Here is a 27600-nt window from a genome sequence, read left to right on the forward strand (position 1 = left end):
TCCACCCACAGCCCCACAAAATAAGGCAAGGTGTAAGACAAGAAATGTAGAGAGCCAGACGGTGATGTACACAAAGCTTTGTAAACTATGGGTAATGACCCCATATGTGGTTGTGCAACTGAATGTGGAGGTTGCAAAAAATTTGGCAACAGTAAAAAGTTATTTATACCTATTTTATATGCCTATATACCTGTGGTCATGTAAAAACTTCTTGGCAAAAAGGGGTCATGAGTAGAAAAAGTTAAGAAGCTCTGATCTAGACAAGGCTCTCAAATTTGTCCCATGTGTTATAGGACAGTCTAAGACAGATGCTACATATAGTGAGAAGCATTAAGTATCTCCAGGGCAATCAGTCTCTATGCCTTGATCATCTTGGGATAAATGAGAAGCTTGGAGCCATGTCAGTATAGTATTTGCTTTATACTTTTTTTATTTTTTTGTACTAAAGAAATGATTGATTTGGCTATTAATTTGGCATTCAATGTCGTTTAATTTTAGGTTTCAATCAGTGTTGAAAATGGCCATTACCTGTGATCTGTAAATGTGGCATAAATACAGGCCAGTCAGTAGGTCTGTAAAATAAATCCCTATTGATGCAGAATACTCTCAATGGCAAGAATAAAAAACACTAAGACTTAGGCATATGTCTCAACCCTGCCACTGAAATGGGTATATTTGATCTGATCTTCTAGTAAAAGGAAACTTGATCAAGGTTGTTTTTGTTGTTGTTGTTGTTTGTCTGTTTTGTTTGCTTTGTTTTAATTGGGAAAGAATTCAGGCAAATAATACTCCTTCAATGAATTCCAAGTTACAAGTTACAAATAATTCCACGTTATAATTCCATGTTATACTATTCCATAATACAATCACATAGTCTTTTTGGTATTCAAAGATTCATCAGTTTCTATGATTTTAATATGACATATCTGTCTATTTGTTTTAGGTACTCTATTTATAAAGACCCAGCCGGATGGCTAAACATCAATCCAATAAATGGGACAATTGATACAGCAGCTGTCTTGGACCGTGAATCTCCATTTGTCCAAAATAATATATACACTGCACTTTTCCTTGCAATAGATAGTGGTAAGTACTAAAAGTTTTAAATGTCTTTGAGTCATATTTAACATTTATGTTTTCTTGTTCTCTTTAACTTCTAAGGGAAATATGTCCTGTATAGGTAAAAATTAGATGACAGGTTAAATGTGTTTTTCAAATCGATGATCAATAAGCATTTCTCAAATACCCACTTTGGGCCAGATACTATGGCAGACATTGGGTATACAAACTCAGAAATTGTGTTTTTTTTTTAAAAAGGCCTTTCCTTCAAAGGCTGTCATTGAAGTGATATAATTTTCTTTTTGCTTTTTTTCAATCTTAACAGTATTTTTTTTCAGTTACACATAAAGATAGTTTTTAACCATTGTTTTTATAAGATTTTGAGTTCCAAATTTTTCTCCCTTCCTCCCTTCCCTCCCCCTCCCCAAGACAGAAAACAATCTGATATAACTTATATAAGTACAATCACATTTAACATATTTCTGCATTAGTCATGTGAAAAAAGAATCAGAACAAAAGAGGAAAACCTCAAAAAGAAGACAACAACAAAAAAAGTAGAAATAGTATGGTTCAATCTGCATTCACATTCCACAATTCTTTTTCTGGATGTGGAGAACATTTTCCATCATGAGTCCTTTGGAATTGTCTTGGGTAAAATAATTTTCTGACATAAATGCAATGTCTCATACAAGTCCATTCTAGATTTGTTAGAATTTAGGTTTCAACCAGCATCTTGTAGTATATGCCAAAATATAGTAAAATTGCATTTGGAACATGAACACTAAAGAAGAGACAGAGAAAGATACAGAGAGAGAGATAGAGAGAGGGGAAGGGAGAAGAGCAGAATTAGGTATAGAATTTGTGATGTCTTTGCTTAGGGGGAGAATCCTTAAACAAATAAAAGTTAGAGATGATGACAAAAGTTAAAACAAGCTAACTGTAATCACATTAAATTGAAAGGCTATTGCACCAACAGAAGTAATGCAACTAAGAAGGGAAGCAGCCAAGTAGGGGAAAATTTTTCATCAAATGTCTCTAATAAGGACATTATATCAAGATATGTCATAAAAGACAGCAATGCAAATATGTGACACCAAAAACTTTGCCCAATTAATTATTAAAGGATATGAACAAATAGCTCTCAAAAGAATTCTAACAATACCTGAAACATTTCTCCACATCACCAAAAGTAAGAGGAGTACAAATCAAAATAACCATAGTTTCCCTTCATATTCAGCAAATAAATTGGTGGACTAAAGGAGGTAGAAGCCAATAATGCCACCCTCCCCCTCAAAGGTAGATCTCTAGAGTTTAGAGTTTATTCATGATAGCTGATGCAAGGACCAAGTCAAATTTCTCTACATTCCGGATATGGTTTCCCAATATGTTTTCAAGAGTAAGTGATAGGGGCAGCTAGGTGGCGAAGTGGATAAAGCACCAGCCCTAGATTTGGAGGACCTGAGTTCAAATCCGGCCTCACACACTTGACACTTACTAGCTGTGTGACCCTGAGCAAGTCACTTAACCCTCATTGCCCTGCCAAAAAAAGAAAAGAGTAAGTGATAGTTTTCAAGCACTGTATTCAGGGAGAGACAGACATCTACAAAGTATACATAAATAGTCTGTTTAATAAAAATTTTACTGAGATAGGATCAATTTTCCTAGGATGCTATTCCTGTAATCTACTATTTTCCTCTTTTGAAAATCAGAACATTTACTTGTCTTTTCTCTTTTGGAGTCTGCCTATCCATTCTTTATAATTTCCAAAAAGCTATTGACAATAACTCAGATATCATATATGCCAATTCTTTCAATATCCTGGGATAGACATCTTTGGGACCAAGAGGCTTTGTAGTGCTTGTAGTGAGATGTGAGACCCCAGAAACTTAAGAGCCCACAGCCCCTAAGAAATCTTTGAACCATGGACATTGAAACCAAAGAATCCAGAAGTGAAAAACAGCTCTGACTCTCACCTCAAGAATGTAGTGTGGACACAGCACCAAGACCCTAGCATGATATAAACACTGGTAAGCATACTAAGGTCTGAAAGAAACAAAAGACAATATGCAAGTTCCATAGTTTGAGATGTAGGCCCCTTGTATGCCACCAGGATGAGTGCTGAATATCTTACTTCAAACTTATTCAAACTCCAAGCAGCCCCTCCCCAGTTGTTTCATAATTACCTCACTCAGGTACATAGATTTCTTTGTTTTTAAACACATAAAAAGATCAGTTCTTTTCTTTCTCAGGGAGGCAGTCTCCATCATGACTCTGTCTCCCAGCCATCTATTCCTCTCTCCTAATAAATCTTTTTTTCTTACAAGATTCTCTGTGAGCTTCCAATTCTTTGGGTGAACTAGCCCTCTCCTGAACCAGGTGGACAGTCCCTTCCCCCCCCCCAACAGCTTGAACTGATTTAGAATAGTCAAATACCCTTTTAAAATCCCCTTACATATTTTAGCCCACAATTTCCTCATCAGCATTTTGCCCAATAGAATATAAGTTCCTTGATGACAGGACATATTTTATTTTTGTCTGTAGTACCTAGCACAGTGCCTCATACATTTTAGGCACTTCATAAATGAATGTTGACTTCCTGTGCCAAGCTGGCCAAGTGAGGAAGCAGGCCTCTGAAGCTCTCCCAGATTTCCCCTCCAAAACAACATAAAACTGTCTCTGAATCATTCTGGGAGCAGGGAAGCAGCCTAGCAGCCTAGCAGCCTAGCAGCCTAGCAGCCTAGAAGCCTAGCAGCCTAGAAGCCTAGTAGCCTAGCAGCCTAGCAGGAAAGATCTGTCTTACCTGGGTGGGAGGGAAGTGAGGTACAGGAGCAGCAGCAGCAGGAACAGCAGCAGCAGACACATTTAGATTTAGACAGATCTGAATAATTGGAAAAAATATTAGTTGCTCATGGTTAGATTTGCCAATATAGTAAAAATGACAATCCTTCCTAAGTTTATTTATTTATTTAGTGCTATACCAATCAAATTATGAAAAATATTTTATAGATCTAGTAAAATAATAACAGAGCTTATCTAGAAAAACAAAAGTTCAAGGATATCATAAGAATTGATGAAAAAAATACTAAAAAAGGTGGTCTAGCAGTACCAGATCTCAAACTGTATTATAAAGCAGTAATTATCAAAAGAATCTGATAAAAGCTAAGAAATAGAGGGGGATCAGTGGAATAGAATAGGTACAAATTACACTATAGTAAATGACTGTAGTAATCTAGTTTATGATAAGCCCAAAGATCCAAGCTTTGGGAACAAAAACTCATTATTTGACAAAAACTGCTGGGAAGACTGGAACATAGTATGGTATCGACTAATATATCATGCCATATACTAAAATGAGATCAAAATGAGTATATGATTTATACATAAAAGATGATACCATAAGCAAATTAAGAGAATATGGAATCATTGATCTGTCAGATTTATGGGCAGAGGAGGAATTTAGGACCAAAGAAGATATAGAAAGTAAAACAAAATATAAAATAGATAATTTTTATCGTACAAAATTAAAAAGTTTTTGCATAAACAAAACTAATGTAATCAAGATTACAAGGAAAGCAGAAAACTGGGAAAGAATTTTTGAAACAAATATCTTTGATAAAGGCTTTATTTTTCAAATATGTAGAGAAATGAGTCAAATTTCTAACAATACAAGTCATTCCCCAATTGATAAATGGTCAAAGGGTATGAACAGGCAGTTTTCAGACAAAGAAATCAAAGCTATCCATAATCATATGAAAAAAATGCTCTAGATCACTATTGATTAGAGTAATGCAAATTAAAACAACTCTGAGGAATCACTTCACACCTATTGGAGTGGCAAATATAACAAAAATGGAAAATATTGAATGTTGGAAAGCTCAAACATTAATCCACTATTGGTGGAGTTGTAAAAAGATCCAACCATTCTGTAGAGCAATTTGGAACTATGCCCAAAGGGCTATAGAACTGTGCATACCTGGGGCAGCTAGGTTGTGCAGTGGATAAAGCAGTGGCCCTGGATTCAGGACAACCTGAGATCAAATCCAGCTTCAGACACTTGACACTTACTAGCTGTGTGACCCTGGGCAAGTCACTTAAGCCTCATTGCCCTGCAAAAACAAACAAACAAACAAAAAAAGAACTGTGCATACCCTTTGATCCAGGAATACCATTGCTAAGTTTATATCCCAAAGACATTCCCAAAAAGAGAAAAAGATGTATGTGTACAAAAATATTTATAGCAGCTCTTTTTGTGGTGGCTAAAAATTGGAAATCAAAGGAATGCCCATCAATTGGGGAATGGCTAAAAAGCTGTGGTATATAATGGTGATGGAATATTATTGTGCTATAAGAAATGACAAGCAGGATTATTTCAGAAAGGCCTGGAAAGACTTATATGAAATGAAGTATAGTGCAGTGAGCAGAACCAAGAGAACATTGTGCACAGAGGCAGCAATATTGGTTGATGAAGAACTCTGATTTAACTATTCTCAACAATACAATAATCCAAGACAATCCCAAAGGGCTACTGATGAAACATACTACCCACCTCCAAAGAAAGAACTGATATTGATGGAACACAGACTGAAGCATGCTATTTTTCACTTTCTTTGATTTTTAAAATTTTATTCAAGTTTTCTTATAGAAAATGACTAATATGGTAATATTTTACATAATCATATGTGTGTAACCTATATCTGATCACTTACTGCCTCAGGGAGAGATAAGGGGAGGGAGAAAAGGAGAGATAAAAATTGGAACAGAAAACTATAAATAAAAATGTTTATTACTTAAATAAATGAACACTGAATTAAATTCTGTGTTTTCCAATTGAAGTCCATTCATTCACCTTGTTGGAAAAAAATGGAAACAAAATAGAAAATAAATACAATCATAGACTTAGAGATGAAAAAGACCATAGTTAATCTCATTCTCTCTCTCTCTCTCTCTCTCTCTCTCTCTCTCTCTCTCTCTCTCTCTCTCTCTCTCTCTCTCTCACACACACACACACACACACACACACACCTCTTTTTTCACAGTTATGAAGGCTGAGGCAAAGAAAGGTAAAATGATTTGCTGTAGTTCACATAGCTATTCAAATCCCAAATACCTGAAATTTAAACCTTATACTCTATCTTCAACTCCAGTGTTTTGTTTTGTCTTGTTTTGTTTACTCACTATACCATGCTACCTCACTCTGGTAATTTAAATCTTCTCTTTAAAATCTGCTACTATAATCTTACTTGCCTCCTGTCTGAGGTTTACTTATTTCTTCCTACCTCTTGTGTTTCCACAAAAAGAGAACAAAGACAGGTGTTTTTAAGCTAAGTCATGCTACTCCAAACTTTGGTATTTCTGTTAAAAATCTTACAATCTCCAAATTAACAAGTTTTATGAACTTATAGTTATCTTTCTCTTCTCCCTTCCTTGCTGCTCCATCAACTGATCAGTTGTAAATTATTTTTAGCTTTTTCTCTACAGTATTTCTTGATTTCTTCCACCAACATATCCCAAGGAGAGAGGATAGAAGAAAGAATACCACTTAGGTATCTTTTATATGATGGTATACAGTATCATTTACAGTAAATACAGAAGTTATAATCCTCTGAGCTAACAGCTCTAGTTTGGACTATTATAACTTCTTACCTGGACTACTATAAAAGATACTTAGTCTCCTTCTTCCATCCTTTCCCCTTCTCATTCTATTTTTTTTTTTTTTTGGTGAGGCAATTGGGGTTAAGTGACTTGCCCAGGGTCGCACAGCTAGTAAGTGTTAAGAGTTTGAGGCCGGATTTAAACTCAGGTCCTCCTGACTCCAGGGCCAGTGCTCTATCCACTGTGCCACCTAGCTGCCCCTCCTCATTCTATTTAAATGTGGTTTAGAGAACTTTGATGGGAGAAAGATGAAATAACTGAGGAAACAAAGGATTATAATTCTGAGGACATCAGTTTTTTAAGCAATACATTTCAGTTGCATAACAAATTGCAACCAGACCTCAGCTTTGGCACTGAATCCCCAAATACAGGGGAAGACAGAATTTTATGCACTAAAAACAATCAAATAAGACCAATTAATTAAAAGAAAACAATTAATTAGAACACAAAATTAGCTAAACTGATTTCTAATTGGAGGAAAGATCAGGGATTTTCCAAATTGGAAAGAGAACAATAAACAGATACAATTCCTTGAAATAAGAAAAAAAGATTTTCCACTACCGCAAGTATTTATGAACAATCAGCATGGAAACAATAACTGATTGATCCACATGGGTCCAGTTTTCAGATAAGATATATGGGTTGCTTGAGATTTCTGGTCAGCATAACATATGTCCTTACATAAGGGTCTCTAATCAACAGGTGGTCTACTTTTCCAGCCATGCAGGGCCAAGTTCAAATGGTACAGTTAAGTTGTCTTATGATTCCCACAATAAAATAAAGTTTTTTCACAAGAGGGAAATTGGACTAGAACCATAATAAAATGGGAACAGAGCTAGCTTCAGTATGAAGTCACAAGATGGAGTCAGTGTGATTCATTCAATTCCCACTACCAGTACTACCTCAATTTGCTCAAAACTAGCACTTTGGATTTGTAGCTCAGAAGGTCAAACATTTCTTACAGTGTTTTGGACAATCCCAATCATTAAGTTCGAAGTAGAACTTGAATTTTACCTGGCAGCTTTAAGAGATAAGAAGCCTGTAAGAAAGAAAACTGAGGAGCATGGAAAGGGTGTCCTCAGACCTTTTTAGGACTTAACAAGCTGAACCAGAAAACATGGCGGCACATGAGCAGCAAATTCCAGAACACACTAACAGGAAGACCTGAAAGGAAGATCGAGCTATAGCACAAAAGTAAGAGATCTAGGCAGGGTCATCAGGAATGTGAAGAAATTAAAGAACAAAGGGTATACTCACCTTTTTATGGACTGAGAGAAATTAAAAAAAAAAAAGTTCATTTTTCCCCCAACTTTTACTCTGCGTGCTTGTCTAGTTGCTAAAACATCATTTAGTTTATAAGTAGTTAATGAACTCATATGCCTATTATCTAAATGAAGAACTTTTAAAAAGGCATAAAGGGTTCTTTTGTGACTTTTGCTTGAGGGCCCCAACATTCTAGCAAGGTCAGGTTAGAAAATATTACTGAATGGTAGTAGACTAAGATAATACCAAGGATATTTTTTCCCATCATCGATATTTACTTAGCATTTACAGTGTACTAGGCAAAATAGAACATACAGAAAAACACATTATCTCTTCCCTTGAGGAGCTTGCATTCTAGAACAAAAAGAAAAAATCACCTCTCTCTTTAAATATACCTAAGATATATCGATTCTATTACGGTTTTCACTCTCAAATTTGGGGATGGAATATTTAGGATAACAATATTCATTAACTCCCTCAATTTCTTTAAATTTCAATTAAAAATATAAATTGTTTGGTTTCTGTGTAAGTTAAGCCCATGTTTTGCTAAAATAGCATTGTAGTTAAGTGACTTAATCAATGATATTTTCTTTACAGATGAGTAAAGTGTGACACTGGCAAGATTTTACTCTTTTATCTTTGGAGATGAATATCATAATTTATATAGTTCTGATATTTTGAAAAGATTAAAATGAGCTCTCTAGAGCATAGGCATCCTTTATTAAAGGGTTTCTGTAGATGGAAATTGCCAGTCTGAGTAAAATAAAATAAAAACATAACAAAATGAACAAATAAATAAATGAAAAAATAGATAAATAAAATATAAAAATAAAATCAAAGGTATAAAAAAAGATAGAAAAATATTTGAGGGTATATAAGAATGGAAGCCCTTTAGGAATATGCTTAGAGTGGGGTAATGCAATGGTTATTACTGGTTGCTAATTCCTGATAGGGTTATGGTCTTCACTCAATTAATCACTCAGGAAGTTCAGGTATCAATCTGATTGTCCCATGTGGGCTAGAAACTGTCACTGGAGATTTCACATAACATTTCTGGAATTCCACTTGCAAGGGAGATTGGTCTACAAATAAGTCCCAAACACTCCCCCAAAATTGTCAACAGGAACCAGACAGGGTACTCCAGAGACTTGGATTTGTACTTGACTTCTTTTTATTTCTTCCTGATGATTTTTCACCCCTATCAAATTCTCTAGTTTGAAGTTTTCTGATGTTAGATGTTCCTTTATTAAGGTCCTTAAACCAGGCTTTGAGTTCTTCAGGGAATAGCTTAGCTATAAATCTAGGGAACAAATAATTGCATATGTATTCTACTTCCAATATATCTTATTTTTGGAAATTTTGCTGCCCAGGCTGTTTATTGTAGTAGGAAAAATAGCTCCCAATGCTAGTTATTTCAAGGACCCAGGGCAACTGAATGGGTTTGACCCCATGAAGAACATACCATCCCTAGAGCTCATGATGAATTGTTCTCTTTACTGTGAACCCATTGAATTTGATGCATATTCCCCATCTGCTTTCCTTTCAAACTGTTCATGAAAAGAATGATGCCAAGAAGAACTGGTAGTTTAGAAACAAGTCAAGCTGTTCTAAATAAAACCAAATGTTTTCTATGAGTTAAACAAGTCAAAAATATATATGAGTCTCATTGTAATAAATGTGTTTGTAGGACACTAAGGAATTCTGTAGTTGTAAAATTCAGCATTCTGAAGGCAGGATTCACATAGTAAGAAAATTGTGTTAGGTAGCTCTAAAAAGAGCTAAGAGCTGGGCCAAATGCCCTAAACGTAGTCAATTAGTGGTATGGAGAGATTTAAATACAAAATCCCTTGGTGTGTATCCTCTCTTAGGCAACATTCTTTTCAGTCAGCAAGGAGAAATCTTTGGCAAGTCTGTCTCTGCAATATGATGGTGGGTGTATCAATATCACATGACTGCATTTCAACAGGTGCAATGGCTTGAGAATCATAGATTCCTTTGTCTTGTGGCTCTAGTGAATCTGTTAGATATCAATATGTGATGTCACTAGGAGGAACACGTCTAATGATTCTGTTGCCATCACTTCCCCATTAGAGAGATGTAACAATCAATTATTGATTATAATAATGATACCATACTAGCCCATTAGTACCCTGGATCTTGTATGAGACAAATACTGTGATCTTAATTATAGGGACAGGAACCTACCTTTAACCAATCACATAATTTCAAGAAAAGAGAAATTTTTATTTTAAAAATAAATGAGGGGAGGGGGCAGCTAGGTGGCGCAGTGGATAAAGCACCGGCCCTGGATTCAGGAGTTCCTGAGTTCAAATCTGGCCTCAGACACTTGACACTTACTAGCTGTGTGACCTTGGACAAGTCACTTAACCCCCACTGCCCTGCAAAAATAAATAAATAAATAAATAAATAAACAAACAAACAAATAAATAAATAGATAGATAGATAGATAGATAGATAGATAAATAGATAAATAGATAAACAAACAAACAAACAAACAAATAAATAAATAAACAAACAAACAAACAAACAAACAAACAAACAAACAAACAAACAAACAAACAAATAAATAAATAAATAAATAAATAAATAAATGAGGGGGGCAGCTAGGTGGCGCAGTACCTGAGTTCAAATTCAGCCTTGGTCACTTGACACTTCTAGCTGTGTGACCCCGGGCAAGTCACTTAACCCCCATTGCCCTGCAAAAAACCAAACAAACAAACAAACAAACAAAAATAAATGAGGAAAAGGTAGATGATAGAGAAACATATATAATATGTATTTGTTTATCTAATTGGACCTCTAGATCTGGATGGAAATGGAAATCCTCCCTGTGAGTCATTTAGAATTACTGTTGTTGAACATGGAGATATATAAAGTACTAATAAAACCAACAAAATTTGTTTGCTAATCAATCAGCCATTTTGTTCTAGGAGTCATTGTCCTTGATAGGAGTCAAAAGTGAAAATAGTCCCTATCCACAAAGATTTTACAATCTAGCCACATCTCTAACATAATTTAGAGCATGATTACTTATATGCCCCACCATTTTTTTCCATTGAAGATGGTGGGGAACATGGTGACTGCTCAGGTAATTCCCTGCATGGAGATTTCTCAGACCTAACTGAGCTAGATTCAGACTCATGTCAGAAATGGTAGAGTTTGTAAACTGTGTTCTCTATACAGGGTTATTATAATTTTTGAGGAAAATAAAAGCACTTTGAATCACTTTGTAAGTATCTACAGCAATCAGCTTCCTCTTCTGGAGCCATCCTATCACTTATTAATCCACAAATGAATCTTGATAGAGATGGTATAGCTCTACATTATAAACAGAGAGGCCTTCCCCAGACTGTTGGTACCATTTGTGAAATTTTAGTCCCCAAACAATCACTCACCAGACCATCTGTTGGTAAGAAGTGTTCTCTCAAAAGTCCCACAAATACACTAAATATTTTACTCATTTATCTCAGAGGCTGTGAGGGATCTTGTCACGGCAGCACTACAAGCCTCAAAGTTTATCAGGAGCATAGAATATTGCTGTTAATTAAAAACTTTCTGTTTCCCTTGCTTTAAAGCCTCTCAATATGTGAATCTCAGGAAGTAGGCTTGCATCTAACTCTTGGTTTTGTCCGACAAAGAATTATTTCACAGATGGGGTGTAGAGAATGGAAGGTGTGTTCAATTTCATAGAAATAATAGTTGTTGATATGGCATTATTCTCTGTTGTTGCCTAAGTTTTATTTGATTTTTAGCTGTGAGGGCCAAAATTTTGGCCCTCACATAGCAGAATCCTTTCCTTGTCATCAGTCAAAGTCTTATCTCATAGCAATATAAATAAATAAGGACATCAAGAGCTTTCTTTACCACATTAATCATTTCCTGTTACATAACTAATTCCATCCTGAGTCTTTGCAGTGTACAAAATGTAGGGCCCCTTTGGGAATAAAATAATATGATCAAGTCCACAACATTTTCTTAATTCAATTTAATTCAACAACAATATATTAAAGGCCTATTATATGTCAGGCATTGTGCTAGGTGCTTCATATACAAAGACAAAAATGAAACAGCTCCTGACTTCAAGAAGCTTACATTCTATTGAGAGTCTACAAAAAAGTATAAGTTTTAGACAAAAAAAAATAAAGAAAAGAAGAGAATGCTAATATCTGGAGTAATAAGAGAAAGCTTCATAAAAGAAATTCAATCTCAGCTGAGCTTTTTTTTTTTTTTTTTTGCAGGGCAGTGGGGGTTAAGTGACTTGCCCAGGGTCACACAGCTAGTAAGTGTCAAGTGTCTGAGTCTGGATTTGAACTCAGGTACTCCTGAATCCAGGGCCAATGCTTTATCCACTGTGCCACCTAGCTGCCCCCTCAGCCGAGCTTTAATGGGAGACAAGGGTTCTGGGCAGTAGAAGGGAAGGAAGTCACTTTTAGATATAGGGGATGGCATGTGGAAAGGTATGTGTGATCACTTTGGATGATTAGAAATATTATGGTGTTTTTGAAATATATGAAGAAATTTGCAGAATAGGCAAGTTTAGTGGTGGATAAGAGGAAGGAGACAGTGAGCTCTGTTTTGAATATGTTGAATTTGAGATGTCTATAGGCTATTCAGGAAGAGATGACCATCTGGTAGTTGATAATGCACAATAGGTATTCAGGCAAGAAATTGCTATTTAGTATATGAATTTAGAAGTCATCTATGTAGATATGATTTTAATCTATGGGAGCAGATGAGATATATATTTTATTTGTTCATTTATTTATTTTTGTGAGGCAATTGGGGTTGTGACTAACCCAAGGTCACACAGCTAGTAAGTGTCAACTGTCTGAGGCCAGGTTTGAACTCAGGTCCACCTGGCTCCAGGGCCAGTGCTCTATTCATTGTGCCACCTAGCTGCCCCCAGATGAGATATATATTACAGGAAGAATTTAATATACTTTGATGAATATATGCTCTTATCAGGGTTGGCACAACTACTAATGCAGATTGTAATCCATCAGAGACTTCTCATCTTTTGTGATTCTTTTATAAATATTCCATAGATCTGTCCAATGAATTGAAGATGCTTTCCTCTACATCTTTTAACATTTTATGTGTTTCAGTACAAGCCTCAGGTTGTTACTCTGTTATTCTTGCTATACAGCTAACTTGTCCTATCCCAGTCTTCTCAAACAAACTGCCATGGATCATGTTACTCTGAGCTGATTCAAAATGGAAATGTTGTGCAAGTTTCAATATTCCAATTAATTATAAGTGAAAACAAATGAGATTATTTAGTTCCATATGCAACAGACAACAAAATAGCCCCAAAGAAGAAATATAAAATTTGAATAGCAAAGAGGTATCAAAGAATATGTGATGTGAATTTCTTCTCATATTTTAACCTGTCTCCAGGCTTCATGGAGCATGTGATCAAATTACCACAGAATGATTCCACCTAAAACATCCTCTTATGGAACAAGTCAGGCTGTTAGTTACTATGGCAACCCAATTAGTCCAGTTTATCACCCCTTATTCCAGTTCCTATATTAATTGAGGAGGAAAAATAAATTGAAACTACATGCATCATTTTGTGCTGTTTCAAGTTCTAGTAAGATATTCATCACATCAAAAATCTTGGCTAGATTTCTGTGAACCTTGAGTTTTATGTAGAAAAAAAGGAGCGGGGGCGGGGGGGAGACAAAAACATTTTAGCCACAACAAAAGGGGGGAAAGCAATACATGGCCTGGTATAGGGCAAAAGACTGACAAGCTAGGAATAAGGAGACCTGGATCTGTGTCTCAGTTCTACTCACTATATGACATTAGTATAGTCATTTTCTAATGACATCAAAGTAATTTTCTCTCTATGTGAGCAAATTGATCCTTCGCAATAAAATATGAATTGGATTGAATGCCTACTGAGGTCTCTTTTTTAAATTATTATTTATTATTATTTTTTTAAGTGAGGCAATTGGGGTTAAGTGACTTGCCCAGGGTCACACAGCTAGTAAGTGTTAAGTGTCTGAGGACGGATTTGAACTCAGGTACTCCTGACTCCAGGGCCAGTGCTATATCCACTGCACCATCTAGCTACCCCTGAGGTCTCTTTTTATATAGAATTTCCATAAGACAATCAAGATTTCTATAAACTTGCAAAATGTTGACATCACTAATGACCAAAGAACTGGAATAACCATTTTGAAAAAATCACCCCTAGGACAGAAATGCAAGTACCTCCATGTAAAGAAGCAGTGTGTTCTGACTGACAATAACCCTAAGGAAAACATGGCCTGCATTTTCTTGGGGTGGGGAGAGGAAATGTTAGTCTCACTGTACTCTGCTCTGCTCATACTCAGTCTCGATTATTGCATTCATTTATAGGTACCAACTTTTATAGAGACTCCAGACGTGGGATATCAGGACAATGATAGGCCTCAAGTTTATATTACAGGAGGATTACTGAAGGAATAAGGAATGTTCAGCCTAGAAAAATAAAAGATTTAGGGGTTGGTATTAAAGCGATTAAATTAAAATATTTGAAGAACTGTTGTATGAATGAGGAATTTAGACTTGGTCTTTTTACTCCAAAGGGCAGAGCTGAAAGCTAGGAACAGAAGTTAGAGTTTTACTTACGGTAAGGAACATTTGTTAACGATTAGAGCTGGAAATGTGAAATAGGCTGCCTTTTCACAAAAGTATTGACTTACCATGAAATTGAAGTCTTCAAGCAAAGACCTGGTCAACACTTGTCAAATAGGCTGAAGATAATCTATTCAGATATGGATTGGAAAAGATGACCTCTGAAATCCCGTCCAGCACTGATATTCTGTGTGTTTCTGCCTACTGCCCCTTCCTTGAATTCATCTCAAGTATCCTCCAGAGGGAAAGCTCAGTACCCAATACCCTCTACTCATGAAGTCATGGAATTTAAGATCTGGGAAGGGGACTCAGATCAGATACAGAAATTCAGGCCAAGAATGGGGAAATGATTTGCCTGAGTTTCCATTATCGATTACTGTCAAAGCTTATATTAAAAAGAAATAGGAAATAAGCATTTATACAGCACCTACTATGTGCCAGGCATTATGCTAAGATCTTTAAAAATATTATCTTATTTGATCCTCAAAACAATACTGGGAAGTAAGAGCTATTATTATACCAATTTTATAGTTGAGAAAATGAGGCAACCAGAGGTTAAGTAATTTGTCCTGGGTCACATAGTTATTAAGTATCTAAGACTGGATTTGAACTCAGGTCTTTCTGACTCCAGGTTCAGAGTTCTATCCACCACATCAGGTTCTATGATTTGCCTGGTGTTCTTTGTTGTATAAAATGTCGACTCTTTTATTCTGGGAGTCTCATTTCACTGTATATGTAAACCATTACTGGTAATGTAGGAGCAGACATCTAGGCTCTCACTGCGGGGGGGGGGGGAGGTTGGGTTGGGTAGAAGGGGTCCACAATAACAGTGGAGCTTTAATTCTTTTGTATTTCTGCATATTAGCACATTAAAGTTACAGTACTCAGGGCTCCCTAAGGACAGCATAGTCAGGCACCTTAACAAAAACAAAGTTAATTGGGAAGATTTAGAAGGGTCTTTGTGTTAAACTGTCATCCAGGATGACCATTGGCACCAAATTTAAGTCAGCTAGACAGAATATTTTTGAATTGTCTTATAGAAGAGGGATCATGGTGATCCTTAATATCCAAATGCACTCAGTTTAGGTGGAATAATGGATAAAGCTCTCAACTTAATGTCAGGAAGACCTGAGTTTGAATCCTACCTCAGACACTATGTATGTCCCCAGACAAATAAAGTAACCTCTGTCTCAAGTGTTTTTTTTTAATCTATAAAATGAGGATAATAATTGTAACTGAGTCCCAGCATTATTTTAAAAATAAAATGAGATAAAATCTTTAGAGTGCTTTGCAAACTCGAATATTAGCCATTAGTGATCTTGTTATTATTATTCTGTGTATTTGATTCTAGGAAATTGGATGATTTTCTCTTTCACAATTTTATGTACGCAAACAGAAATTAAAACTTTCCAAAGATCCCTCTCAGCCTATCCATGCCTTTTGTGGGAAGCTACCTGCTTTATAAAAGAAATAGGATTTGTTCTCAATGTCCTTTGGTTTCTTTTTTATAAAGCTACATTTCTAACCATAGCATGAAATGCAAGGTAGGCAAACCACTATGTAATTCTGTCAAAAAAAAATGGAGCCTGCTCTTTTGTTTTCAGATGCATTTGTGTATCCTGAAAGCATTTTTGGAATGTGAGCATGCCAATTACCCGTGTCCTACACCTGACTTTGAACATGGAATCACAGCTCTAATGTCTCCTGGCCCCACTTACAGCCAATTTCTTTGTCAGTCTCAACCACTTAGGGTTATGTTGGCTATTCAAATTCATTGGCTTTATAAAAACAAGGAATTGGCAGGGCAGCCATGTCCATCACTTACTTCCTTCCTCCCTCAAAACATGCTATTGAGTTATAAAAAATTGTTGTTCTCCAACTGGGCAACCAAAAGGATTGATGAATGACTCTTACATCTTTCATTTCTTGACAACACTCAAGACAATAAAATGATGAAATAAAGCAATGAAAAGGAGTATTCCTTATTGGGAATTAGTAGAGATCAGTCATTTGATCTCTCATTAATACCTTCTAAAAATCCATAAAGCACACACACATACACACAAGTACTGGGGTGGGCTGCATATTCCTATTTCTACCTATGTAGAGCTTATATTCTAATAGGGGAGAAATGATAAGCAGTATGAGAAATAAGTGGAAATAGTGACATATTTTCTTATACTTTGTACTGGGTGACCTAAGTTTAAGTCCAATGTCTGTTAAATACTGTTTGTATTTGATTCAGCAAGTCACTTAATTTTTCAGTGTCCCAGGCAAAACTCTTGAAATAAGTTATTGAGGGTAGTAGTAGAAAAATTCTTTTCTAAAAACAAGTTCCAATAAAATGCCAGTTCTGTTTTTTTAAATACAATGGAAAGTTAATTGAGGAATTTCAGATGGCAAGTTGAAAGAAATCAATTCAATTAAATTCATTGTAACAAATATTTGCTACAAACATGAGCACAGAGCACCATGTGCTCTTTGGAACTGAGAAAGATACAAAAATTAATAGGACCTACCTAGTCTTTTCTGTCACTGAGTTTATAATTTATTAGAAAGGAATATATATACACATAATTATAATACAAAATAATTGTATTGTTATATAATGTTTGGTAGTGACAAATTTGCATAATTCTACCTCACTATCATAGCGTGAATGCCATATAATGATGATATTGACCATTGTATAAAACAGTTACTCCTTCCTGGTAGCCTGCTGCTATGACATATCTCTTTTTGAGTCTTCTCTCCCCTTCAACAGCCTTCAAGAAGATCATACCTTTGTCTCATGGTGCTCCACACCAAGGGAGACTTTTTTTCTCACTATAATGACTGTCCATTCTTTCCCTTCTAAACATCTTTGCTTCTAGTTATCACTCTGTGCAAATATTACAAATTAAGGAGATTAGGAGAGCTTCTTGGAGAAGGTCATAGTGATCTGATCTTTAAAGGCTTACTATACCTAAACTATGAGTTGTACATGATAAGTCCTGATAATGAGCCCATTTAATTGTGGAATTGAATAAATGAATAAAGACAATAGAAACATGTACATGTTCAACTAAGGTCATGCTATAGAAGATATCCTGAATAAAGTTCAAACAGATAAAGAATGTCCTATGCCTGTTCAACCTAACAAATCTCATTTATGGTGCTAATCACATGTAGCAATGGAACAATACAAAGTTTTCCAACTTGAGTCACCAAAATGCAAAAGAAACCAGTCTAACCTTCCTCATGGAAAAAAGCAAAGCATATGGAATAGACAGCCCAAGGCAGCTAATCAGGGTAGTTCATCAAGATAGATAGATAGATACATTGCATACATACATACATACATAGATGATAGATAGATAGATAGATAGATAGATAGATAGATAGATAGATAGATAGATAGATAGATAGATAGATAGATAGATACATTGCATACATACATACATAGATGATAGATAGATAGATAGATAGATACATTGCATACATACATACATACATAGATGATAGATAGATAGATAGATAGATAGATAGATAGATAGATAGATAGATAGATAGATAGATAGATAGATGATGGATAGACAGACATTTAGGAAAGGGATTACAAAAGTACAGTAGTCTAGATCCCAAACTGAGCAGAAATAAAAAATTAGGCTGGATCATTCTTGTGAAATTGCCTACTGCTTTTCATGATCAAGAATGCAAAAGTGTATTTATTGACACCAATATTCTACCAGAAATTGATTTGTAGAACTTGAATTACTCTACAAATGTGAGGTTTTTGTTATTATTATTATTATTATTATTATTATTATTATTATTATTATTATTATTATTATTATTATTATGGTATACTTCAATGAGTCATAAAACAACTTTTCAACATTAGAATTATAGGTAACCCAAAGATATAATGGGAAGTCACATGATAAATTCAAACAGGCAGTAGCATTATAATTACCACAACCACAACCAGATGTGAAACATCATAACATATTGAGAGCAATCAACAAAATAAATCAACATTTATTAAACTCCTTTGTGTGGCAGATATTGGGCATAAAAAGGCAAAAATGGAATATACCTTGCTCTCACAGAGCAGAAAAGAAACCATTAGACCATAATGTGATATGCCCTCAAAAAAGGGTGCTAACACTTAGGATATATTAATAGAATAATAGCATCTAGAATAAGGGAAGTAATGGTTCTACTATATTTTCCCCTGGTCAGACCACAATGGAAGTATAGTATTCAGTCCAGATTGATTTTTTAAAAAATAAATCAATAAGCCTTTACTAAATATGTATTATTTACCAGTCACTATGATAGTTACCAGTGATATGAAAAAAATATCAAAAACACCCAAGCAAAATAAAATGGTCCCTGACTTGAAGGAATTTAAGTATTGTTTTTTTTCTGAAGTCTTTTGTTCTTACTTTTTCCCATTGTACCCTTCTCTCCCTCTCTCTGTCTCTTTTTCAGCCATCCTCTAAACAATAAATTTTCTAAAAGGGAAAGGTTCAAGATAGAGGCAACTAACTGACATAAGGGGATATTGAGCTGGGAGTCAGTAATAACAGGTCAAATTCATTTCTAGACACTTAGTAGCCATATAACACTGGGCAAGTCACTTAACCTCTGTTTCTTCAACTGTAAAAAGGGAATATTATTATTATTATTGTTATTATTATTATTAAATAACAACAATAAAAATAGCATCTAACTCATATGGTTGTTGTTAGAATCAAATAAGTTCATATTTGTAAAGCATTCAAAAGCTTGGCATATAGTAGGCATTTAATAAATGATGATTCCCTTCCACTTCTCACACTCATAGTCCTCTATCTCTACAAAGAAGGAAGAAAGTTCCTTTTAATATCTCTTCTTTGGGTCCAGGAATGGTCATTATACATTTTATAAGATTCAGTTTTCATTTAATTTTTGTTCTTCTTACAATTTATTATAAGTTTCAGTGATTCACATTGTTCTAGTCATTGTATATATTATTTTCCTGGCTCTGTTTACTTTACTTTCCATCAATTCAATAAATTTTCCTGTGCTTCTTTGTATTCATCATATTTATCCCTTCTTATTGTCTAATACCTTTTCACTACATTTGCCTATTTAAACTTGCTTTACATTCCACAGTCTGTGGGCATGTGCTTTATTTTTCTTTGATACTTCTAAAATTATTGTAAATAAATCCTTTGAAATATATGTGACTCATTTCTTTGATTTCCTTGAGTTGCCTAGAAATTCACAATCTAGATCAAAGTTTATGGACTTTTTAGGATGAATCTGCTGCTACCCTAACAGTACATTAATGTGTCCATCTTTCTACAATCCATGTAATGAGCATTATTCTGATCTTTTATCATTGCAAATTTGTTGGGTGTTTAAGGCAAAATGTCAAAATTGTCTTAATTTTATTTCTTTTATTATTAGTTTTAGAAAAAGCTTTTATGTGATTGTCAATAGCTTGTAATTCTTTTGCAAATTATTTTTTAAAGCCTTTGATCAATTATTTGTTAGGAAATGGCTTCTCTCCTTTCTGTCTCTCTGTTTCTGCCTCTTTTTCTCTCTCTCTCTTTCTCTCTCTCTCTCTCTCCAAAAAAAAAAATAGGTCTACATATATACATACATACATATTATATGTTTGTCATATGTATATGTTATTGATATATTTCTGTTTGTTGTTTTTATATCTTGAATATCAGAGATATTTGTTACAAGTATTTTCCATAATTAACCACCTTTCTTTTTATGCTAATTAACATTTATTTTTTCTTACACATGTTTTTGCATATTTTGTAAGTAAAACCATGTTTTATCTTTTGCTATTGCTTTTATTTTTTATTTAGTTGAGGATCTAGCTTCTGGCCATTGATAGGAAAGCAATCAGTGATGCTTTCTTAAGCTCCTTCTTCCTTTTGATATTCAGATCACACATCACTTTTTTTTTTCCTGCAGGGCAATGAGGGTTAAGTGACTTGCCCAGGGTCACACAGCTAGTAAGTGTCAAGTATCTGAGGCCGGATTTGAACTCAGGTCTTCCTGAATCTAGGATCGGTGCTCTATCCACTGTGCTACCTAGCTGCCCCCACATATCACTTTTATACTTAATCTAACTCTATTTTTGCCATTCTGCTTTCCAGTTTTCCTTGAAATTCTTGCGGACACCACATTTTAGAAAAGACATTAATAAAAACAATATATTTTTAGAGGTACTTGACCAAAGTAGTAACATTTGAAATAGTTCAGTATAAGAATTAGTTAAAGAAAGTAGAAATGTTTAGCCAGAAGGGAAAATTTATGAGAGGACAGTTTAATCTGTCATCAAACATTTGAAGGATAGTCATGTAGAATAAGAAGAGAACTTATTTATCTTGGTCCAAGAGAATAGGAATAATGAGTGGAAATCATAAGAAGGCAGGTAGGCAGGCAGGCATTTATTAAGTGTTTATTATGTATCAGAGTCTGTGCCAAACACTACAAAGAAAGACAAAAATAATATCTACCCTTAAGGAATTCACATTCTAATGGTTTAGAAAAGATGCAAACATGTAAGTACATACAAGATAGGCACAGTAGATAGAAAATCATATCAGAGGGAAGGCAAATTTGACTTGTTATCAGGAAAAAAGTTCCTAATAATTAGAACTCTCCAAATGTTGAATAGATTGCTTTAGGAGACAATGCTTAGGATAGGAAGGTTTTTAGCAATAGCCCATCATTAAGAAGATGATGTTGGGGGTGGCAGCTAGGTGGTACAGTGGATAAAGCACCGGCCCTGGATTCAGGAGTACCTGAGTTCAAATCCGGCCTCAGACATTTGACACTTACTAGCTGTGTGACCCTAGGCAACTCACTTAACCCTCATTGCCCTGGAAAAAAAAAAGAAAAAAAAAAGATGCTGAATATGTCCTTGGAGATATGGTAGTAAAGATGCCTGTTTAGGTATGATTCAGACTAGATGGCTTATTAGGTCCCAATGAAGGTTGAGAATCTAGGATTCTATGTGTGGACAGATGATAGTGTTTTTTCTTGTCCTTTCTTTGTTCACCTGATGGAATATTCTGCCTTAAGAATTACATAAAATTTTGTATTTCCAGTAGAGTATATTGCTGGAGAAGACTGAGATGGAGGCAGAATTATCTATTACCTCTCCCAAGCAGAAAGTTTTGAATATGTATTACTTTCCAAAACCCGCACTGCAAAGTTTCATTTCTCATTTGAAATTGTGTTTTGATGTGTTTATATGCCAGTAAAAAATCTTGGCAACTTGCCATTTAACATCCCATTCAGCTTTTCATGACTATAGGAAATGTGGGTGATTCTGTTACTGAGTGGTCAGCAGCATGAAGTGACTCTAAATTGAGGAAAGCCATAGCAGAAAGAAAAACTCATTGGCTTAAGGTCCCTTTGGGCGAGTGTATTGTCACTGGGCCTCAATCACTAATTTCATTTTTCTACTATATTTTACACTTCAGAGCATAGAATGAGTCAGAGAAAAAACTTTCTATGTGTAGCATTGGTGCCAGAATTCAGAACAGAAGCAGCATTAGGTTTGAAGGAAGGGACTGACCTTACTTATGGGCCATTAGCGGTAGTCAAGACCTAAGGTAGAGAGAAATGTATCTTTGACATAGGCTATGAATGTTAATAAATAGTGGTTAGATGTCATGAAAAAAGAGAAAACTCAGATGAAAAGCAATGAAAATAAGTTAAATGTCAGATACAACCTTTGCAAAGTACCCTGAGGATCCATAGATTTTACTGACTGTTTTCATTGTCGATAGTCATCCTTAATTATACATCTAGCAACATCTATAAATTCAAATGTTCTCTCTCCATATGTATATATCACAGACATGTACAAATATATATTTGTCCACACATGTATATTAAAACTATTCTCATCAAAATACTTCTGAAAGTTTGTATTCCTGTTATTCATATGTGAATCACTCTTGCATTCAATTTTCTTTTTCTTTGTCTCTGATGCCAATTAAACAGAAATATTTGTTTGACAATATCACCAAGAAATAAAAAGAGGTATAAACACATAAGTAGACTTATTGCCTGATGCCATTTCTTATCAAAGGAGCTTAAATTTCAGAGACCATGCTTATTTTCATGGGTAAATTGTGAGCCAGCTATCATCAATGTGCTGATGGTATACAGCTTTTATTTATTTACTTTTTGTTTATTTTGTTTGTTATTGTTTTCCTCAAAGCACTTTTATTAGTAACTTTGTGTTGGGTGGGAGGCATGGAGGGGGTGATGTGTTTCTTTTGGGAAAGCGTCTCCTTAAAATTTTCTAAAGGCTGCATATTCTTCCCATATGCTCTTTTTCTTTACACATGGCACATTAACCTGCCATGTAAATGAAAGGAATGTTTATTGCCTCTCACTAAACTCAGAGTCATATTGTCAACCATCAAACAGTAGATTTCATCATATAAACTGTGCTTTCTCTGAGATATGTGCATATACTACACATGGGGCTAATGTGTACAACAAGGAAGACCAATTAGCAAATTAATTAGGTTTCTGTTTAGCTTTGCATTTTCTACTTCAGTGGCATAGTTGAATTTCACAAGTATATCAGTATTTAATATCTCTTCTATTCTATTGCAGAGACTGAGGTTCACTACTACCCACTTTGCTTCACTGACATTTGTACTCAAGATACACAAACTTACTAAAGCCCATGACAGTCATTCATAACAAAGTCAGAAAAGGAAACTGATTCATGAAACAGGAAATACATGTATCTTTCTTTGGATACTTTTCTTTATTATTTCTTTATAACATATATATCCATATCTATGTGCATATATTATCTCTATTTATGTATACAAATTTTACCTGAATATGGGCTTCCTTCTAACATTGGCATACTGTACATCCTTTGGATTCTTTTAAAAGAACATATATGCAGAGAAAAATGGAACCTTTTATTAAATTGAATTTAGTTGAACAATCATGTATCAAGTAACTATTAAATTTCTCTGGCTTCCTTCAAGATTGACCTTGAATCTTACCTTTCACAAGAAGTCTCTTCTGTGTATACAGACATGCATGTGTGTGTGTGTGTGTGTGTGTGTGTGTGTGTGTGTGTGTGTGTGGAGAGAGAGAGAGAGAGAGAGAGAGAGAGAGAGAGAGAGAGAGAGAGAGAGAGAGAGATAAAGAAAGAAAGCTGATGGATCATTGAATGGAGCTCTAGACCTGAGGTCAAATCTGGCCTCAAATACTAGCTGTGTGACCCTGGCAAGTCATAACCTCTGTTTGCCCCAGTTTCCTCACCTGTAAAATAAAGATAATAATAGCACCTGCCTCACAGGGTTGTTGTGAGGAACAAATGAAATAACATATGTAAAAAGTGCTTAGCAAAGTGTCTGGCACATAGTAGGTTCAATATAAAAGCTTATTCCTTTCTCTTATTTAATATAGGGCACCCAGAAATGAAAATGATGCTTTAAATGTGCTCTTATTGGCCTAAGGAAAATGATCCTGTTATCTCCCTTGTTCTAGACACTATGACTCAATTTAATCTTATTTTTTGTTGCCTTTGTGGATACCAAATCACATTGCTGACTGACAAGGAGCTTTCATTCTATTAAAACTACCATTACTATTTTATGTGAACTTCAAGATAGGTCTTCTCTATCTTTTTCTTTGTGAAGCTGATTTTTTAAAACACATCTTGCATTCATGTGTCTTAGATTCTGCCCTTTATTCTAGCCTGCCAAGAATTTCTTGTACCCTGATTCTCTCACCCAATATGTTACATGGATAATGACTGGATGTTTTCTTTCTTATTTCTCCTTACTATTTTACACATGCAAATAAACCATGCCATTAATATGGGCAGAGAAATAGGAACTCAAACTGTTAGCACTAGAGATTGAGTGAATTATGGGTTATAAAACATTAGCATATTGGAGTCATAATGTACTGTCATGAAAAGAATATTGAAATTGGAGTTGTGGAAAATAGGTGCTAACCTTGATTCTCCTATTTACCACTTCTGTTGTGATAGGCAAATCATTTCCCCTTTGTGGGGTTCAATTTCTTCCTCTATAAAATGAGAGTAGAACAAGATGATCACAAAAGTCCATTCTACCTCCAACTCATATGATCTTATGAAAATTAAAGATGCCCATTTAATTAAGTTCAGGAAAGGCTAACTTATAGTTATATTTCAGATACGCAAATGCTTTTCATCTCTTCTGCTGCATGAATTTATTTTAATATATTAAAAATGAAAAATGTATTATATTCTTACTGAAAATTCAATTAGTCCAGTAAAAAGTGGAAAATAATTTATTTTTCATTAAAGGGAATTCAATCCAAATTCTCATGCTGAGGGAAATGCTACTAGCAGTCACCATGCAGTTCTTTTATTTTCTTAATGTGACTAAATGGATGAGGTGTCACCATTCAACCATGTGTTCACAGAATCACAGAATTTCAGGAATCGAAGGGACCTCAGCCGCCATTCATTCCCACCCATCTCTGAAAAAGAATATCTGCTCCCACATATACACCAAGTGATCATTCAGCCTCTGTTTTAAGAAAACCAGTGAAGGGAAACTCACTTAAATGTGATTCCTTAAGACCTTTGCCTAAATCCTAGTGCTTCATTCTGGGATGAAACACAACAGTATCAGTATCTTTTCCACATAACAGCCCTTTGAATTTTAGAACATGGTTACCACATAACTCATGAGGTATCCCTTCTTCAGGCTACACAACACCATTTCCTCAACATGTCATCATAAACCATAGATTTATGTTTGGCAAATATACCCTACAATGGTTACAGTTTAGGAGAAGGAAAAGTCTTTAAGTGTGTCTCTTGTTCTCTTTCACCATATTTGGAAAGGTTTCTTGAAAGAGAAGACAGTTTTCTGGGCTTGGAGTCATGGTACGATGGGTTTAGTTGCTAGTTCTGACATATATTAACTATGAAACTGTGTACAAGTCACATAAACTCTTATAGGCCTTAGGCAACTCCTTGTGACTTTTCTGAATTGAGATTAAAAGGCAATAGTTTTGCATATTGATGAATTCATAGATCCGTGCAATATTTAAATATTTGCCTATTTGTCATAAGTTCTGAGATCTTGAGAAGAAAGGAACTTCAGAGACTATATGAGTATCAGTGTCAATCCCCTCATTTTACAAATGTGAAAACTAAAGCCCAGGGAAATTGAATAATTTGCTCAAGGTTTCACTGCTAGTATTAGAAGCAATATTTTATCTAAGGCCCTCTGAGTGCAAAACCAGTGTTCTTTCCATTGTACCACATTGCCTCCCCTGTGTAAGTATTTATTTATATATGTGAGTGCTTCAGGAATCTGTGATTTCATAATTTTAGTGGCATGGGGATTCCTTCTATCAATGTGGATCACAACTTCTCTTTAACTAAGTGGACAATCGTGGAGCACTTTGGGGATCTTGAAATTTTATCACCTTAAAGCCAGCCTAGTGATGAACTGCTCTGAGCCCATTTAAGTGAATGATAGATGTATAGACCAAATATCAATACCATACTTGAAGCTTTTGCAGTGTGATAGGATCTACCAAAACTTGATCTCTGCACAAAGAGTATTTTAGAGCTAAAGGCTTTTTCTGTAGCACAGTGAAGCATCAGAGTAAGAATTTAGTGATGTATAGATATAGATATAGATATAAAATATATATATAAACATGCACATACATATATATCACATATAAATATACATGTAAGGGGCAGCTGGGTGGTACAGTGGATAGAGCATTGAACCTGGAGTTTGAAGGACCTGAGTTAAAATTCAGCTTCAGAACTTACTAGCTGTGTGACCCTGGGAAAATCACTTAACCCCAATTGCCCCCAAACAAATAAATATATGCATAAAATAATAATTAATAATAGTAACTAACATTTATATAGTACTTACTACGTATAAGCCGCTATGCTATGCTTTACAACTATTATTTCATTTGATCCTCACAACTACCCTGGTAAGTAGGCAATATTATTACTCCCATTTTATAGTTGAGGAAACTGAGACAAAGAGAGATTAAGTGACTTGCCCGGAGTCACACAGCTAATATGTGTCTGAGGATAGATTTGAATTAAGATCTTTCTGACTCTATAAACTGCAACTTAGTTCCATATATGTACATATGCATGTATATGTACAGGGTGGGCCAAAAGTCATTAATATTTAATAACATTTATTTTTTGTTTTTAATTTACATTATTGTAGCATCGTATAGACTATAGATAGGAAAGGGATTTATATTATGTAAGAAAAATCAAATCTTATACATGGTAAAACATAAAGAAAAAATAATTTTCAAAAAGTTATTAAAACATCAGGACTCTTAATGACTTTTGGCCCAATACTGTCCATAGATATACATATATATACACATACATACATACATACATACATATATACATATATATATGAATACATATACACATGTGATATATATTATATATATTATATATATAATATATATACTGTGGGAACCAATTTTTAATTGGGGGTGTTAGCTAAGCGGCTCACCACAATATTGGGGCAAGGAAGGAGACCGACAGCCTCCCTCAAAACAGAACAGGATTTATTTTAACAAGAAAGAACTTAAAAAAAAACACAAACAGGATCAGTAGGATCAAGGAAAAGGAAATAAAATGGGGAAAGGGAAATTATACAATCTGAAAAAAATACCACCGCCCAGGAATCAACTGGGAATATGCAGCAGAACTCCTGTCGCCTTCCAGTGTCCAGCTAGAATGACAAATTCTCCTCCCCCAATCCCAGAAACCCCCAGCCCCCAGTCAATTGGATGACCGCTCTGACAGTCACATGACTGCCCTCACTAGGCTTCCAATCATTATAATTTTGCCAGGCTCATGTAGACATTGGGGAGTGGTGATGAAGTGAGGTGCCAGCGCCCTGGCAATGGCTACAACCAGTGGGTGGAGCA

At 35.0% G+C, this 27600-nt stretch overlaps 1 protein-coding gene across 1 annotated transcript in view; it reads left to right on the forward strand.

Moving 5' to 3' along the window:
• Positions 1 to 27600, forward strand: part of CDH13 (cadherin 13) — a 1286821-nt gene that overhangs the window by 1230799 nt on the left and 28422 nt on the right. Inside the window, exon 11 of the mRNA XM_043985257.1 lies at positions 944 to 1086. Coding sequence (XP_043841192.1) covers positions 944 to 1086 — 143 coding nt within the window. The remainder of the gene's footprint in view (positions 1 to 943; positions 1087 to 27600) is intronic.

The sequence above is a fragment of the Dromiciops gliroides genome, chromosome 2, assembly GCF_019393635.1.
Source record: "Dromiciops gliroides isolate mDroGli1 chromosome 2, mDroGli1.pri, whole genome shotgun sequence".
NCBI lineage: Eukaryota > Metazoa > Chordata > Mammalia > Microbiotheria > Microbiotheriidae > Dromiciops > Dromiciops gliroides.